We start from the raw sequence: 19186 nt of genomic DNA, 5'->3' as shown, positions 1-19186 counted from the left end.
CTTCCTTTCCTTTTGCTCCCTCTGCTGGCCATGGAGGAGATAACACCTTTGCTGCCAACCTGCTCAGTCTCTGTGTTATTTGTATGTGTATGATCTCAGGGCTTACCATTTGGTATTGGATAACCAACTGGGGGGCTCTGCCCTGGGGAAGACCCTTCACCCCACTTTCAGAATTCCTTAGTTTCCTGTAGTTCTTCGTCTAGGGTTGGGGCATCATGAGTTCCCCCCTTCCACGTTAGCATGTCTATTGGTACCGCTATTGTTTTGGTCTTGTTTAGGTTGCCCTGTTGAACAGTAGCTTTTACAGTTTCAGAGAGCATCATGGGGGGAAGCAGGGTGGCAGGCAGGCAGCCATGGCACTGGAGCAGCAGCTGAGAGCTTACATCTGATCCACTGGTTGGAGGCAGAGAGCAGTGTGTCTTCTTTTGTGTACAGTCCTCCTTCCAAGAATTTGAAAATAAATATAGTGCTTGGGCTAAAATACAAAAGATTTTTTTTTTTTTATCTTTCATGTTGTATGTGGTTTCGAAAAAACTCTTTAAGGTCCTGGCTATCCTTGCCCATAAATTCCAAAGATAGCATCTAATAAATGATAAGATGTCTTCTAGTACTGATGTGTCTGGGGTCTGTCAGCTCCTATCTTAAGTCTTGAGAAGGTCTTACACTGTGTATCTTTGTGCTGATAAAAGCTAACCCCCTTGTAAGAAGTCTGGCCATACTGGGAAGAAAAGGCCCCAGGATAGATAATAGATTCACACAGGGAAGTGTAGAGGCATTGGGTATGTGAGTGAGGAAGCCATGGATGCTCAGGTCCAGTGGTCAGTCCCCAGAGTGCTTCTGCCTTACCTCCAACAGCAAGAGGAACTAAGAGCGAGACAAGAGAGTTACCAAGTCATCTCACAGAATCATGAGTGAGGATCGCGTAGGGGGTTTTAGTTGGGGAATTTGATATCTGGTAATAAATAACAAAAACAACCCTCCCCCCAAAAGTCTCTAGAACCAAAATGGGTGTGTGTAATGTTGAAGACGGAAGTGTGGTGTCTCTGTTTATCTGTGCATGTCACCCGGTCCTGGGTTTAACTTATACTTGGTGGTCAGATCAGCTGGTGTTTATCATGGGACTATTGTTAGGCTATTTCTCCAGTCTCTTCCTGAATGGTGTCATGGACTTAGGAAAGATTTTATAATTTTCCCTTATTGTCTTTTGTGACATATTACCTCATATCTAACAGAATAATTTGTCATTTAATAATCATCCTTTGTATCACCTGCAATTTGATGTACATATTTCATGTCATGCATATTTTATCAAAGTCTTTGATAAAAATTGATGAGTAGGACCTGGCACATTTAGTCTTTTTTTTAAGATTTATTTTATTTTTAAATATGTGTTTGCAGGTGTTTTTCTGGGGATGGGGTGGGGTTGTACACTTGTGCAGGTGCCAGAAAATGTCAGAAGAGGGCATCCAATCTCCTGGAACTGGTGTTACAGGCAGCTGTCATCCGTCTCACATAGGTGTTGGGACCAAAGGCTGGTCCTCTGCAAGAGCAGTGCATGCTCTTAACTGCTGAGCCGTCTCTCCCGCCCCTCACAGTTCATCTTCCAGCAGGGTGCTTTCAATATCCTTCTGAGTAGGCTTTGATACATTAATGGAACGACATTTAGTGAATGGTCGTTCCAGCTAAAAAAGAAAATCCATCCAAGTCAGCCATCCATAAAATAATTACTCTTTTATCCTCTGCAATTTTACAAACATGCCATGCATGTTTTATTCAAAACATTGTTTAAATGTTTGAATGGACCTGGCCAGCTCAGAGTCCTCTGGGAGGACACTCAAGCCAATGGAGTAGGTTCTCTTCCATCCTCTGAGAGACACTTGAGAATTATTCTAGGGCTGGAGAGATGGCTCAGCCGTTAAAGGCTAGGCTCACAACCAAAAATATAAGAGAATTATTCTAGCTACAAACCTGGATAATCAGTTGCTCCCCACACTGCTTTTATTTTCCCTTTGGTTCATGATGACATTGCGGGGAATTTGGAGTTGAGATATATTTGTCCTTTCCTTGTCTTTTTGGGAAAGAACTCTCTGATGAAATGATTTAAATTTAGTCTGACGTGGCTGGCTGTTGTGTTATCAACTTGTGTAGTTTCCTAATGAACACTAATTTGTTCCCTACATGAGCATGAATAATTCATCTTAGGATCTGGAGAGCTCAGATTTGGTAATCCGACACACCTGGGGTGAAATCCTGGCTCTTCACTGAACTAAGGCCGGGTATTCAGCTTCTCTGAGACTCGGTTTCCTCGTTTACACAACAAGAATGATCACACTTCTTGTCTGGGTTTGATGTGATGTGATGTGATGTGTGGGAAGTACCTAGGAACATGAGTGATGAAAGAAAAAGAAACAGGGAACAGGAGTTAATGAAGGGAAATAAATCCTAGAAACAAGAGAAACCAAGCAACTTGGAGGAAAATGGTCATTTCGGCTAAAAATAAACCGTGCAAGTCCTACCCACATGGTAATTATCCTTTTATCCCCTGTAATTTTATAAACAGGCCACACACATTTTTATTCAAAACACCGGATATGTGGTTGAATAGAACCTGGCAAATCCAGACTGGGAAACTCATGCGTGAGCTCCACATCTAAGAAACTCGGGGGTTAAGAGCATGTACTGCTCTTGCAGAAGGACTGAGTTCTGTTCCTAGCACCCATGGCAGGCAGCTCATGACTTGTAACTTCAGCTCCAGGGAACCCAATGTCCTTTTCTGGACTCTGTGGGCACTGCACACACACACACACACACACACACACACACACACACACACACACACACACACACTCTGTGAGGGAGAGAAACACATACTTTTAGAAAAATCTTTTTTGAAAAGAAACCCAAGGTTCCTTATGTTTCCCTTCTAAAACATGTGGCGCCAGTCTCAGTGGCTCAGTGGATCTCTAAGTAATCACACGTGGCCCCAACCACTGTTGTCACAGAGAGAAATAGGTGGGGTGCTAAGACGTTCTCCAAGATCACCAGAGCATGCTGCTGCCCCCCCCCCCCCCCCCCCGCCCCGTTCTTCCACTGGTCCTAAGTTCAGTCCTGGACACACATTCTCTTGTTGGTTCTGAGCCTGTTGAGATACAACCTTATTTTAAGGCTGGTCAGCAACCTATTGAATATGCCTTTGATCCAGATGACATTATTTGACTATCCTGAGTAGGGTATGGGTCATCAGTGACCCTGCGTATCCAAAATGTCAGCTGAGAGTAGAGCAAATCTCATGAGAATAGAGAGATGGGTCACATGCTACAAATCAACCATTTTCCAACAACTTTAATGGCCTAAGGCTGGTTATAGATTTGGCCATCCATAGCACCAAGATATCATTAAGTATCTATCAAAACCACCTAAGAGGGCTGGAGAGATGGCTCAATGGTTAAGAGCACTTACTGCTCTTGCAGAAGGTGTGGGTTCGGTTCCCAGCACCCACATAGAGGCTCATAATCATCTGTAACTTCAATTCCAGGCAACCAGATGCCCTCTCTGGCCTCCATGGGCACTGCACACGTGATACACAGACATACACGAATACTCACTCATATAAACTAAAAATCAATACACCTTAAAAGCATATGTAAGACTTTGCCATTTCTAAGCCCCATTAAACTAAAGTTACATGTGAATAAACCCAACTCCATCTCACTTCCTGGAGATTATCTCTGTGTACATTTCAGAGGATATCTGAGCTAGAGTCTCTCTTCCGTCTGTCCTTCCTTCCTTCACTCTTCTCTTCCTGCTCACTCCCACTGCAGATTCCAGGGCAGAGGGTCATTTCCAGTTCTCAGTCCTGGCATGGCATCAGCAAGTGTTCATGCTTAGTTTGCTTCCATTATGTTGTCCCCCTTCACGCTGAGCTTTTCCCTCCCATCTCCTCCCCCACCGCGCGCGGGCAGCCGCCCTCAGATGCTGAATTTATACTCATCACTGTAGAATCTGCTGTACTTACATCTTTTTAACTTACATAAACAATACTTGCTATACACTTCATTCTCTCTCTCTCTCTCTCTCTCTCTCTCTCTCTCTCTCTCTCTCTCTCACACACACACACACACACACACACACAATCACCTGGAGAGTTTCAATGAGGGATGGTCTAAAGCAGGTTGGCTTATGTTTGTGGGGGATTATCTTGATTGCCTTAATTTACATGAGAAGAACCATCCTGAAGTCAGGTGACGCTATTTTCTGAGTTTGAGTCCTGGACTATATAAAAGTAGAGGAAGCTAGGTGAGCACAAGGCACACATGCGTTTATTTTTTCTTATCTGCTCTTGACTGTGTGTATGATGTTATGATATGACCAGCTGCTTCAAGCTCAAGCCACTGTTAACTTTCTTGTGATAAACTATAATCTGAAATTTTGAGCCAAAATAAACTCATTCCCCCTTGTTAATTTTTATCAGAGTATTTTATTACTGCAAAGAAAGTTAATCTAGGATGTATACATTCATATATACATATGCATGAATATATACTAATATGTATGTATATGCCTATATATGAATAAATATCCAGGAAAATGTACACACACCCATTTATATTATAGTTAGTTCATCTGACTGAGTGTGGCTAGTTGCTGCACGCTCTTGGAGAATGTTCATTCCCCACATTGTATTTACCCAGACTAAGTGGCTTCTTACTCCCCACTGCCAAGAACAACACTATATATATCCCCACGGATACACCCATATGGACCTGATTTTCAGAAGTATACGGACAAGAATGAGATTTCTGACTCACAGGGGAATACATCTTTATATCACTAAGTGCTTCCAGATTGTTCTTCAGATGGACATAATTCTTTTCTTTATAATTACGAGAAGATTCTCAAAATATAAATGTTCCCCCTTATAGAGTGCAGTTCGTGTCTTTTAGACTATTTAACTCCTAACTCCACAGCATTCTGTCACCTCGGGTTCTATCAGCATGGCTTCCCATTTTCTGCTTCCCCTGGACTCTGGAAGCCATTCATCTCCCTTCTGTCTCTGCCACTTGCCTGTTATGGACATTTCGTGTAAGCATGATCATACTAGACGCGATCTTGGGTATCTGCCTTGTTTTCTCACTTAACAGTGTTGGGGGCAGCAAGAAGGCCCAGTGGGTAAAGGTACTTGCTGCCAAACCTGAGGACCTGAGTTCAATCCCCAGAACTCACATGGTGGAAGGAGAAAAAGGATTTCTACATGTGCTATGTATGGCACACAGGTACACACTCATACAAACAACAGATAAATGTCATAAGAATTTTAAATACAACCATGTTTCCCAAAGTTATCCACGTTGTATGTATACCTGTGCTTCCATTATTTTAGAGTTGAGTAGTATTCCATTGTGGGGAGATATTAAATTGTATGAACCTATCAGTTGATGGATGTTTGGACTGCTTTCAGGTTTTTGAGGACTATGAATGATGCTATTTCTCAACTATCATGCTACAATGCCACGCATTTGTATACAACATGTGTTTGGGGTTCCTTTAGTGTAAACATAGGAATAGAACTGCTAGGTACTATGTTTTTTTTTTTGAATTGTTGAACTGTGGTTGGAGTCTCACCATTTCAGATCGACTGTGCCTGGTATGTGGTCTCTCCTAGAGTTCTGTGTTCATTTGAAGAGAAGGTGTATCCTGTTATCACTGGCTCTGGAGTCCTCTGAAAGTTTCTTATCATTGTCTGCTCACCTCCAAGTCTTCTTCTCCATGTTGATGTTCTGTGCAACTCTTCTACCTTTACCACAAATGAAATATTTATTCTTCAGAGGTGTGGTCCCTGGTAGGTCAGCCTTGCCCCTGGGTGTGGTCCCACGTCCATGCATGTATAGGTAGAACAAATTGAACTCAATAGGTTATAAAGAACAAAAAGTGTGGTGTGAAGTTGGTAACGGGGAGAAATGGAGGGTGACTGTGGTCAAAATACATTGTGTGCATGTGTGGAATTCTCAAAGAAAAAACATATTATAAATGAAATAGTTAAGTCTTCCAACTACTGTATCTGAATATTTTTAATCTGTCCTTCAATTCTTTCATGGTTTTCTTCATGTATTTTGAGGCTCTGTTCTTATGTACATATATGTTCTTCGTCTCATAGTTGTTTTTTAAGGCCTATTTTATCTGACGCAGACATGAACACAGCAGTTTCTTGGACACTATTTGCCTGCCATCTGTCCTTCTACACTCAGTCTGTCTGTGGCTTCCAATCGACAGCATCCAACCTACAGAAAACACGGTGTTAGCTGTACTTATCTATCCATCATTCTATAGATTGATCTATTTTTTTGAGACAGGGTCTTGCTGGGGAGTCTAAGATTATCTTGAGGGCCTGGGAGGTGGTGGCGCATGCCTTTAATCCCAGCACTCGGGAGGCAGAGCCAGGCGGATCTCTGTGAGTTCGAGGTCAGCCTGGGCTACCAAGTGAGTTCCAGGAAAGGCGCAAAGCTGCACAGAGAAACCCTGTCTCAAAAAAAAAAAAAAAAAAAAAAAAAAAAAAGATTATCTTGAACTTTGGATCTTCTTGCTTCTGCCTCCCAGCAGCTGAGATTATAGGTGTGAGCCACCACATCCAGCAAGTCCTACAGTCTTGGATGAAAAATCAGCCGTAATCATTTTGAAGATATTTTATACAGTCTATTTCAAGTATAAGGTTTGCTGAATTTTGACATGTGTGTGTATCTATACAATCCTCACACCCAATCAAAATATATAACATTTCCATTTTCCCAAGCTCCATTACAAACATTGCACCCTCCCATCTCTGACATGACTGATTGCTACAGTTTCCGTCACCATGGGGTACTTTATTTTTCTTGAATTCTGTAAAAGTTGAATCATGGTGCACTTCCCATATTTGACTCATTTTTCCCAGCATCTTTTAATATTTTTCACACTGTGATATGAACAGCATGTTATTTTCTGTTGTTGAGTCTTCCCTTGCCATGGTATATCAAAAACTGTGTGTCTTTTTCCCTGTTCATGGACATTTAGACTCTGTCCTGGTTGGAGCATTACTGAATAAAGATGCCATGAACATTTTTGTACAATAACGCTTGTGTGTAGATCATATACACTCTCTTGGATAAATACCTAGGAGTAGAATTCAGAGATGACAGAGCGAGCCTGTGTTTAACTTTATGACATTTTAAAAACCCACTTATACCATCGGACATGTTTACTAGCCTTGCATTACCAGCTACAGTTGCTCTGGATCTTGCAGTTTGGAGTTGTTGATGTGTTTTGGTTCTTGACACAGATTTTTAAGCTAAAATAACAAGCTACAGTGCTAAGTTTAATGTGAACTTCTTTGATATGTATATTGAATATTCACATACATACTTTAATGAGGCATCAACTCTATAGTCCATTTTAAAAATCGGTTTGTCTGGGGCTGGAGAGATGGCTCCACAGTTAAGAGCACTGGCTGCTCTTCCAGAGGTCCTGAGTTCAATTCCCAGTACCCAAATGGCAGCTCACAACTGTCTGTAACTCCAGTTCCAAGGGACCTGACATCCTCACACAGATATACATGTAGGCAAAACACCAGTACACATAAAATAAAATAAATAAATCACTAAAAATTAATTTAAAAAATTGATTTGTCAAACATGGTATGTGCTCATTCATAAGTAGAAATTAGCCATAGAGTAAAGGATAACCATGCTACAACCCACAGACCTAGAGAAGCTAAGTCACAAGGAGGGTTCAATGGTGGTGCATGCATCTCACTGTGAGGGGGAAATAGAGTGGACACTGCCAGTGGATAAGGGGGGGGCTGGGAGAGGGGTGGGATGGGAACAGGAGGGATCAGGTGGAGGGATGATGGAGAGAGAGAGTACTAGGAGAGACAACTGGAATCAGGGGTATCTCTGGGATAAGCCAGAAACCTTGAGCAAAGAAAACTCCCAGGAATCTATGGGGGTGACCCAAGCTAAGACTCCTAGGAATAATGGATATGGAGCCTGAACTGGCCACCTCCTATAACTAGCCAGACTTCCAATGAAGGGACTGAGACACAAACCCTTTGACCTACAATTTGTCCTGTCTGTAAGATGTGCCTGGGTAAAGATGGCACAGAAACTGTGGGCGTGGTCAACTAATGACTGGCCCAGCTGGAGAACTATACCCTGAGAGGGAGCTCACGCCTTAGGGCCAGGAACCAGAGGCAGGACATCCCAGAGACCTAGGGCAGAATCAAACATGAATGGCAACAAAAAGTCAATGAAATGATTCCTAATGATATTCTGCTGTAGTAGATTGGTGCCTAGCCCAACTGTCATCAGAGAGGCTTTATCTAGCAACTGATGGAAACAGATGCAGACTCACAGCCAAACATTAGATGGACCTCGAGGAATCCTGTGGAAGATGGGGAGGAAGGCTTGTAGGAGCCAGAAGGGTCAAGGACACCACAAAACACCTACAGAACCAAGTAACCTGGGTTCATAGAGGCTTACAGACTGAACCGATTACCAGGGAGCCTGCATGAGACTGACCTAGGCCCTCTGCATATATATTACCATTGTGTAGTTTGGCCATCTTGTGAGACTCCTAGCAGTGGGAGTAGGGGTTATCTCTGACTCTGAGGCCTGCTTTGGGGACTTATTCCTCCTACTGGAGTGCCTCATCCAGTCTAGTCTCACTGCAACTTGATCTACCATCGTATCTGAAGAGAAACAAAGGAAGAGGAGTGGAGGAGGAACTGGGAAGAAAGGCAGGAGGAGATACTTTGGTTGGGATGTAAAACAAATAAACACAAATAAGGAAAATCAGTTTGTCTTAGCTGCAAGGTGTTGGATCCCCAGGAACTGGGGTTACAGATGATTGTGAGCTACCATGTGGATGATTTTTTTTTTTTTTTTTTTTGATGTGTTCTTGGATTCGGTTTGCCAGTATTTTATTGAGTATTTTTGCATCAATGTTCATGAGGGAGACTTGTCTGTAATTCTCTTTGCTGCATCTTTGTGGTTTGGGTATCAGGGTAACTATAGCCTCATAAAGAGAGTTTGGCAATGTTCCTTCTGTTTCTATTATGTGGAACAATTTGAGGAGATTGATATTCTTCTTTAAATTCTAGTGAAATTCTGTGCTGAAACCATCTAGCCCTGGCCTTTTTTTGGTTGAGAGACTTTTAATAACTGCTTCTATCTCCTTAGGGTTTATAGGTCTATTTAAATTGTTTTTCTGGTCTTGATTTAATTTTAGTATGTGGTACCTATCCAGAAAATTGTCCCTTTCTTTTAGATTTTCCAATTTTGTCAGGCACAGGATTTTGAAGTATGACCTAATGATTCTCTGGATTTCCTCAGTGTCTGTTGTTATGTCTCCCTTTTCCTTTCTGATTTTGTTAATTCGGATATTCTCTACCTTTTGGTTAGTTTGGATAAGAGTTTGTCTATCTTGTTGATTTTCTCAAAGAACCAACTCTTTGTTTCATTGATTTTTTTTTATTGTTCTCTTTGTTTCTATTTTATTGATTTCAGCCCTCAGTTTGATTATTTTCTTGTCTACTCCTCCTGGGTGAGTTTGCTTCTTTTTGTTCTAGAGCTTTCAGGTGTGCTGTTAAGTCACTAGTGTGAGATTTCTCCAAATTCTTTATGTAGGCACTTGGCTATGAACTTTCCTCTTAGCACTGCTTTCATGGTGTCCCATAAGTTTGGGTATGTTGTGCATTCATTTTCATTGAATTCTATGAAGTCTTTAATTTCTTTCTTTCTTGACCCAGTGGTGATTCATTTGAATGTTGTTCAGTTTCCATGAGTTTGTAGGCTTTCTGTAATTTGTATGGTTGTTGAATTTTAGAATTCTAACTTTAAGCGATGGTGATCTAATAAGATTCAGAAATTATTCCATTTTTTAAAATCTGTTCAGATTTGCTTTGTGAATGATATGTGGTCAATTTTAGAAAAGGTTCCATGAGGTGCTGAGAAGAAGATATATTCTTTTATGTTTGGGTGAAATGCTCTATAGGTATCTGTTAAGTCCATTTGAGTCATAACCTCGGCCAGTTCCTTCATTTCTGCTAAGTTTCTGTCTGGCCGACCTGTCCATTGATGAGAGTAGGATGTTGAAGTCTCCCGCTATTAGTATATGGACTTTGATGTGTGATTTAACCTTTAGTAATATTTCTTTTACAAATGTGGATGCCCTTATATTTGGGGCATAAGTGTTCAGAATTGAGACTCATCTTGATGGATTTTTCCTGTGATAAATGTAAAGTGGACTTCATCTCTTTTGGTTGATTTTAATTTGAAGTCTATTTTGTTAGAAATTAGGATAGTTACACCAGCTTGTTTTATAGGTCCATTCGATTGGAAAATCTTTTCTCAATCCTTTACTCTGAGATAATGCTTATCTTTGAAGTGAAGGTGTGTTTCTTGTATGCAGCAGGAGGATGGATCCTGATTTCATATCCATTCTGTTAGCCTGTGCCTTTTTATTGGGGAATTGAGGTCCTTGATATGAAGGGATATTAATGACCAGTGATTATTAAATTCCTGTTATTTTTTGGTTTTGTTATTGTTGGTGGTGGGAGAGGAGAGAGAGAGAGAGAGAGAGAGAGAGAGAGAGAGAGAGAGAGAGAGAGAGAGAGAGAGAGAGTTGCAAATCCTTATTTGGGATTTGCTGGTGTGAGATTATGCCTGTGTTTTTGTGGATGCAACTAACTTTTTTGGGTTGGAGTTTTCTTCCTGGTACTTTCTGTAGGGCTGGATTTGTGGATAGGTATTGTTTAAACCTGGTTTTGTCATGGAATATGTTCTCTACATCTATGGTGATTGAAGTTTTGCTGCATATAGTAGTCTGGGCTGGCATTCGTGGTCTCCTAGTGTCTTCAAAATGTCTGTCTAGGACCTTCTAACTTCAGAGTCTCCATTGAGAATTGGGTGTAATTCTGATATGTCTGCTTTTATATGTTACTTGGCCTTTTTCATCTGCAGTTCTTAACATTCTTTCTTTATTCTATATATTTGGTGTCTTTAATTATATGTGGCAAAGGGACTTTGTTTTTTGGTCCAGTCTATTTGGTGTTCTGTAAGCTCATGTATCATCACAGGCATGTCTTTCTTTAAGTTGGGAAAGTTTTCTTCTATGATTTTGTTGAATATATTTTCTGTGCCTTTGAGCTGGAATTCTTCTCCTTCTATCCCTATTATTCTTAGATTTGGTCTTTTCATGATATCCCAGATTTGCTGGTTGTTTTGTATTAAGAATTTATTGGAGTTAACATTTTCTTTGACCAATGAATCTATTTTCTCTATCATATCTTCATTGCCTGATATTCTCTCTTCCATCTCTTGTATTCTGTTGGTTATGCTTACACCTGTACTTCCTGTTCGTTTACCCAGATTTTCCATTTTCAGCGTTCCCTTGGTTTGTGTTTTCTTTGCCTTTATTTCAATTATCAAGTTTTGAACTGTTTCCTTCACCAGTTTAATTGTTTTTTCTTGGCTTTCTTTAAGGGATTTACTGATTTCTTCCAACTTTTGTTTGTCTTTTCCTTGATTTCTTTAAGGGAATTTTTCATTTCCTTTTTAAGGGCCTCTGTAATCTTCATAAAGCTATTTTTAAGGTCATTTTCTTTTTCATCTGTATTGGGATGGTCTAGTCTTGCTGTTGTAGAATCACTAGGTTCTGGTGGTGCCTTATTGCTCTTTACATTGTTGAATGTATTCTTACACTGCTGTTTACCCATCTGGGTTTGGGATAACTATAGGTACTGGTGTTGACTCTTGTGATGTCTTTGTTGGATGGGTCTTTTGTACCTTTTTTTGTCTGTTTTCTTTATGGTCTTTTGCCCTGAATGTCCAAGGGTTCTGGTGATTGGCTGGTTGTCGGGTCGAGTGGAGTTGTCTCATTTGAGATTTGTGGGGGTTTGGGTGCATAAGTCCAGTGTATCAACTAATTCTCCTGGCTGGTTCGGGCTTTTCTTGTGCCTATGAGCTCTGTTCTTCCAACTGGTGTGGGTTGTGCCTGTGCTTGTTCTTCCAACTGGTGTGGGTGGGGTTTGTGCCTATAGGGTCTGCTGATGTTGCTGGAGAGGACTGTTCACAGGGCGGCTGCTCTTCTTCCTTGGGTGTAGGTGGTGCTTGTGCCTCTAGGGGCTGCTGACTTTGCCAGGGATTGTTTGCCACAGGGAGGATGATGGCCTTGGTGGGCATGGGTAGTGAAGTGGGTCTTGCAGGTTACAGGGTCCCATGGGTGGCAGCAGTGGTGGCGCTGCCTGCCTGCAGGACTCTTACCTGCTGGCTGGTTGCTGGGGCTGAGATGGGAGGGGCAGGTCACAGGATGTGTTCCAGGACCTAAGGCTTTAAGACCTAAGAGACTGGGAAAGTTCAACTAGGAGACCAGTCACTCACTTCCTCCTCCAAATGGTACAGGTGGTGCTTGTGCCTCTGGGGACTGCTGATTTTGCTGGGGATGGTTGGCCGGGGGTGGGGGAGGGGAGAATGGTAGGTTTGTTGGGCAGAATGGGTCTTGCAGGTTACAGGGTCTTAATTGTAGATGTAGTGTGAGCAGCTACGTCACAGTCCTGCAGCTGTACCTTCTTCACCACAATGGACTGCATCCCTTAAAGTGAACCACAACACACCCTTCAGTTGCCTTTGCCGGGCATTGCATCATAACGACACCAAGTGACGAATACAAACACATTACAGGCTTTCTAGTGAGGTTGGACTTTACACACTCATTTCCTGCTAGGACCCTGATGAGAGGCCATGCCATGAGGATCACCATGGCTGAGGGCCTGGACTCTTGAAGTGTTCTCAACCTCCAGAAACCCAAAGATGCCCCCAGCAAGCATAGTGTTGAGCACTGAGAGGGACTGCCTGCGTGAGACCAGGCTAGCGACACCAGGGACTAGCCTAGGGAGGAAGCAAGAGGTCACACCAGCACCTTAGTTTTCATCAGGCTCAGTGCCGAGTGCTCAAGCGTGTGTGTGTGTGTGTGTGTGTGTGTGTGTGTGTGTGTGTGTGTGTGCGTGCGTGCGTGCATGTGTGTCTTAGCCCATTCATGCAGATGCCTGTGGGGACAAGCAGAGGGCGGGCATGGGTTTCCTCTGAAGCTGGAGTTAAAGGCAGTTGTGAGCTGCTTTACATGATGGAAACAGAACTTCTGGCCTCCACAAGAACTGCAGGTACCCCTAACCACTGAGCCATCTCTCCAGCTCCTCCCCCCACCTCACCCATGATGGTTTTGTTGTTGTTTTTAGGATACAACCAAATGTTTGAATCTTCCCTAAAATCATTTGTAGATAAAGAATACAATCCATCACGTCACCAGCAGTCTTCAACATTTGTTTCTTTTTTTGTGGGTGAAACTCATCAAGGCAAAACAAAACATAGCCCTCTAGGGGGCCCGATTGTACATCCACTCACAGCTTGGTGGATTCTCTCAACAACTGCAGCCTATTCATGGTCATTTGCTATGTGCCCTCTGCCACAGCAAAGAGTCCTCTCTTACGTAAGAGCGACTCCATTCATGACACACGAGGTTAGACCTCAGTTGCTTAGTTGTCTGTCTATCTACAGTAATCTTTCATCAGTTATCTTTTTTTTTTCGTGGAGACCTAGAGGGTCCACACAGTAACCCTGACCAGGGCTATCATAATTTATGCCCATGGGCTGTAATTAGTAAACTCCTTACCTCAGAGAATTTAGATTCTCAGTTTGAGAACTGACATACAACATCTCATTGTGGTGTTTTTGGGGCGGGGGTGGTGGAGAATTCTATTTACCCAAATTCACTTCTTAAGGTGGCCATGGAAGATGGCCTGAGGTTGAATGAAATGAAGCCAGTTTCTGTCCTTGAAACTTTCATTGAGATGTTCTGTCAGTGGTTTTTAAACCATGATGTGGTGTTCTGAAGATGCCCCCAAATCCCCAATACAGCTATTCTTGGGGCAACTTTCCTTAACCCTCTCTCCCCTTTGTATTTATAACAGCCCCACTTCATTTGTGGATACCACACAAAATTTTATTTGAACAATCATTTTTTATGGCTAAACAAAGCTTATAAACCATTCTCTGTAATCAGAAATTCCAATTCTTTTCCCATGATGATATTGCTGAATGCTGAAATAACTTATGTAACAAGATGTGTGTGTGTGTGTGTGTGTGTGTGTGTGTGTGTGTGTGTACGTGCGCGCAACTTAAATTATAATTATGTCTTAAGGATTAAATTAAAAAATATTTTTAGCTTCAGTTATCCTATCCAACAACTAAATAATTGCTGAGGTATTTGCTGGGTAGAACCATGCTCTGAGACCTCAACTGGTCGGGGAAATCACAGAAAATTCTGGTTTTTGACATTAAGATAAATGCTCCTAGGAACTTTTCAACTGATGGGGGGCAGGGGGAGGAATGTTGTAACTATAATTCCTAAAGGAGTTCTTTTCAAAGGAGAGTCTTGGCTCTACTGGTGATGCTGGTGCAGGACCAAGTAACTTCACAGATATTCTCTTGGTGAAGAATCCAACAGAGGCAAATATGTTCACTGTAGATCTGGGACAGGAGTGGATCTGAGCATAGAACAAGGGAGCTTTTTTCCTGTTAAGATGTCCTTTCCAGGGTGGACTTCCAGTACCATACACTTTCTCTTCATAATCTTGATCATTGCTCATCTGGTGGTATTTAATGAGCAACTGAATGGATCATCTATTGCACAATCTATCCCCCCCCCCAAAAAAAAAAAACCTCCAAGTTTGGATTGCCTCCTGCTCTAAGAATTAGAATCTACCATAAGGCTCTGTTCTGGCTTGTTCAACATCTCTGCTCCCTACAGAACTTGAATCCAGGGTACAGGGCCTCAGTCTCTCGATTATCTCCTCACCTTCCAAAACTCCAGGGTCTCTCAGTCTGGCAATGATTGACATGCGTTTGATATTGCCTTGTTGTGGCAGCATCTCTATCCATTAACTCTTTCCCCTATTCCTAGTTGTGACAGCCATCAGTGTCTCCAGATGTTTCCAGATGTTCTGAGCAGGGGGAAGAGAGAGCAAAATTGCCAGTACTGCAAACCATGCTGTAATCCACCAGGAACCAAAGGCACTACCAACAAGTCCATCCTGACAACTGTACATGGCTTTCAAGGAAAACTTAGACCCATAGGATTCAATCCAGTCCATGTTTCCAGTCCTTGATGCATGCCTGAACCACCCGAGCTATCTGTAAAGGACTAACTGGGCATTAATATTTTCTAAAATTCTCACAGGAAATCAAAATCCTAGACAGTATCAACAAACTCTGAACGAAGGATGTTTGGTAGCCATCAAATGGGGGAAAAAAACCCTAAATACAATAATATCCCCCCAAATGCATTTAAACTAAAAAAATATGTAGGTAATTTCAGAGTTAGAAAGTGAGTCCATATGTCCACAGGCTGCACAGCACAGAGCGTTGGAGACATTTCTCATTCATGTCTTGTTCTGTTGTCCTTGCAAAATGCCTGGGGAAGCTGTTGTCTCTAGGAATGCTGGTCTTTTACCAGTTGTGATGAAGGTGTGTCCCCCGATGTAGAGCATTTCTCATTCCAGTTGAAAGCAGCATTAGTTAGAAACTGTCTCCAGGAGGCTGGGGAGGAAATCAAGAGTGGCTGAGGAAGAAAGACCTCTGAGAGTGTTTCTCTCAGAGAAATGAAATGAAAATGATCAGATGGAAGCCGCTGATGCCCCCTTTCACATAAGCCTGAGTGGGATGTCTAACACCCTCAGTCAGCTAGCGAGCTTCTGGAAGGCATAAGGCACCCTGCAAAACAGAGGGCAACTTGCTTAATTCACATGAGAATTTCATTTGGAAAATGGCTGCTGTGCGTATTTACCCCAGGCGATCGACGTTGGGATCAACTGTGACGACACCTATGAGTGTCTTGTGGGCGATACAGCCTGTCGTTCATGCTTTTGTCCCAGGGACTTTTTCTACCTTCAACTTCAGTCTGCTTGGCCAGCTCCCACTAGCTTTTAGTTTGGGCTTCTGGGGACACAGATGACTGCAGCCACGGCCTACTCCAGAGGTCTGTCCTCGACTGAGCCATTAGGAAAACACATTTGTGCTAAAAAGATCGAGTGACGGATTTTTCACCACCAAGGTTACAATCATATTTTAGGTTATTGCATACTTAAAGACTTGGAAATTAATTGAGACCATCTAAGATGCAGAAGAGCAAGAGATTAATCTGACAAATGGTTTCCATTTTAAAAAAAAGTCATTCAGTTTCCCAAATTTATCATGTGTCTTGAGGTTTCTAAATGCCACAGCACTCTTTCCAGCTGCTTTCTGGTGTTTTCTATAGCCCTAGGTTGGGAGGATACCAGCTCCTATGCAGAGACTGTGCTCAGCTTGGTGGAGTGTTAACTCTTTGCTCCCCATTCTGTAGGTGTTAAGCACAGCTACTGTCAGGCCTTTGCGTTTCAGAACATTGCATTTGTAGATTGTGAAGACAGAGCCTCCGATGACACTGTTTCATACAGGGTAATAAAGATCTCTGAGGCCATCCAGCCAAGTCCATGGTCAAGTTTCCAAATTTTTAGCAATCACCTGGGAGGAAGAACTTCCATCAAAGATGCAATAAAGTAGGCAGGAGAGAAAGCTGCCTCAGGAGACAGTGCTATTCTTGGGAGGGTGGGGCTTTTCATGACTGCCTTTGCGATGGTTTGTCCCCAATAGCTAGAGAAAACTGGGTAGATCTCCCCCTACCCCATCCCCAATTCTCACCAAAGCATACCACACAGATGCCATCTTTTCTGAAGAGAGAACCAAATGAATAGTAAATCTAGACCTGGTCACACCACTACATGATGACGCTGAGTTCATGTTTCTCTAGCTTGTTCTCATATGGCTCTGCCTTCGCTTCTGAGCTGGGGTCTGAGTGATGCATTTGGATTAAAAGAATGTAGAAGAGGCCTCCAAGGACGGCACCAACCATAGGACCCACAACAGGAATCCACCAGAAGTTATTTCCAACTCTGAAAGCAAACAGGAAATCAGTGAGACATGTCTCGGCCACCCCGCTATCTCTACCTTGTTATTCACTAGTGAAGCTTTCTTGTGTCCATCCCTCTCTTGAACTTGGAGAGTATGAAGTATAAGCACATTCACCACAGCATGGCCATCCCCACCCTGGACTTTCCTGTGTGCCTGATATCAGGAACCCATTCCAGTACCCTAATGACACCAGCGAATGATTGCACCCTGTTTATTTTCCTTTTAGAAAACATGGTACTTGGGCAAGTGAGATGGTTCCGTGGGTAAAGGTGCTTGCTGCCAAGCCTGATACCCTGGGTTTGATCCCCAGGACTCACACGTTGGAAGGAGAGAACTAATTATTGCAAGCTGTCTTATGGCCTCCACATGTGCATGGTAATGTATGTGTACCACCCATCCTATCCACCCCTCCAATAAAATGTAATATATTAAAAAAAATATGGTTCCATGAATCCATGGCCAAATTTGAGGACCTTTAGAGAGGCTGTTCAGTAGCTGTCTTTCTTAGATTGGGAAACGATGAAGCTTGGGGGTTGTGAAGGAAACAAAGAGAAGAGGGGATTCAGAACGGGAACAGATTCCAGGGACTCACAGTTGATGCTGACAGCCAGATAGTGACTGAAGAAAATCTAAAGCAGTATGTGAACTATCTGCTAAATCATCTACCGAATAGCATTAGAGCCAGTGCTTCTCCTTGGAGGCACAGCCCACAGGGCACTCTGCAAGTCCTCACTCTGTAAGGCTTTCGTACCACCATCCCCCTTTCTCTGCAGAACCCGCCAGGGTCTGTACACTCTAGTAAAGATGCAGTCTGGGAGGCAGCAGGTCACTTCGTGAGGTTGTTTGTTTATTTATTAAGTGGCTCCATAGGAATGACTTCTATGGTTGCTTAGGCAAAGTGAGGCAGAAAATACATCATGTAGGGATGTAGACAGTTGAGGAAAACTATTCCTAAAAACCGGGAGAACGACAAACATTCAGAATAATACAGGGAAAGCAGGCGAACAGGAGGAACAGACAGCAGGTGCCTGCGAGGGTTTCGCTGTGCTCTGACTAGGTTCTGGCGTCCTAGAGTGAACTAACAGGAAAAGGCTTGGAGAGCATTTCAGTAGGAAAGCCCTTGTTCACTGTGCACAAGGTTTTGGGTTTGATTCCCCCAGAACCATAAGAAATCAAAAGCCTTCCTTCCTGGTGTAACGGAGAATAAACATGCTGATCATAGAAGAACCCGTGCCTGTTCTTTGCATGATTACACTTGATAGCCACAGACTGTTCCTTGTGGCCTTTTGTCTAGAGCAGAGGTTGTCTGTCTGAGATAGGGTCTGTGGTCTATCTGAGATAACTCTGCAGTCCAGGTGGCCTAGAACTCATTATGCAGCTCAGGCTTCCCTCAGACTTTCCTGACTTCACCTGCCTCAGCCTCCCGAGTGCTGGGGTGACAGCCTTCACACCTGTTTTGTGCACAGCAGATTTTGATCAGAGAGGACAATAGAGGATATAAGCAGAAAACGGGAGCCCTGTCCTGGACTCCAGAAGACCTGGTCTCTACCCTGGGGCAGTCTAGAAGGTCTCTGAGGAAGTGCCCTCTCTGAACTCCAGTTCCTTCCTTCACAGGGAGCAGGGAGGGAGGGGCGCTGCATGGATTGGATGGGAGAGCTCTGAGACTCAGCAGGGCAGCCACCAGATGTCACTCTTACTTTATGCAAGAGGTCGCTGGACTGCCCTGTCCTTTCCCACACCGCCAAATCCCAAATCCGGACGCACCCTGCTGTGAGAGGATTTCTCCTCTGGGTTTAAAAACCTTTCTGGAAGCCTTGTCTGGAGATAAGAGTGCCATCCCCATAGCAGCCATTTTAGTTGTCCCACAGTTTCCTTTCTGGAGCATCTCCCTGTCATGGGCTGGACCCTGCCTGCTTTATCTGAAGCTGGACACATTGTGCCAGAAACAAGTTCTGAGGGGAAGTGCCCAGGTGTGACTACCTGCAGGGTCCTGTCTCAGCACACACGCGGGGTTAGACATCATTTACTCTATGTTCCTAGGATTGCCACAGGAACCTGTGTGTGTGTGTGTGTGTGTGTGTGTGTGTGTGTGTGTGTGTGTGTACTTGAGTGTGAAGATGTGAATGTCCATGCATGTACATCTGGAGCCCGCA

The 19186-nt window shown here is 43.1% G+C and overlaps 1 protein-coding gene and 1 long non-coding RNA gene across 6 annotated transcripts in view; both read right to left on the bottom strand.

Annotated features, from left to right (window-relative positions):
* Nucleotides 1-1400: 1400 nt before the first annotated feature.
* On the bottom strand, nt 1401-6458 carry LOC119088297. Its single transcript, XR_005091920.1, has 3 exons — nt 5623-6458; nt 2238-2378; nt 1401-1682 (listed from the first exon to the last, which is right to left on the bottom strand). It is a non-coding gene; the product is annotated as an uncharacterized LOC119088297 (long non-coding RNA).
* Nucleotides 6459-14006: 7548 nt separating this feature from the next.
* The window catches only part of Aqp9 (aquaporin 9), a 52301-nt gene continuing 47121 nt past the window's right edge, over nt 14007-19186 (bottom strand). For all 5 annotated transcript variants that reach the window (XM_028865626.2, XM_028865642.2, XM_037207356.1 and 2 more), the window contains one exon: nt 14007-17014. In XM_028865626.2, coding sequence (XP_028721459.1) covers nt 16840-17014 — 175 coding nt within the window. In that variant the 3' untranslated portion in view covers nt 14007-16839. The remainder of the gene's footprint in view (nt 17015-19186) is intronic.

Source organism: Peromyscus leucopus, chromosome 7 (assembly GCF_004664715.2).
Source record: "Peromyscus leucopus breed LL Stock chromosome 7, UCI_PerLeu_2.1, whole genome shotgun sequence".
NCBI classification, from domain to species: Eukaryota; Metazoa; Chordata; class Mammalia; order Rodentia; family Cricetidae; genus Peromyscus; species Peromyscus leucopus.
The sequence above is the reverse complement of the archived record's forward strand: the minus strand, read 5'-3'. Positions and strand labels throughout refer to the sequence as shown.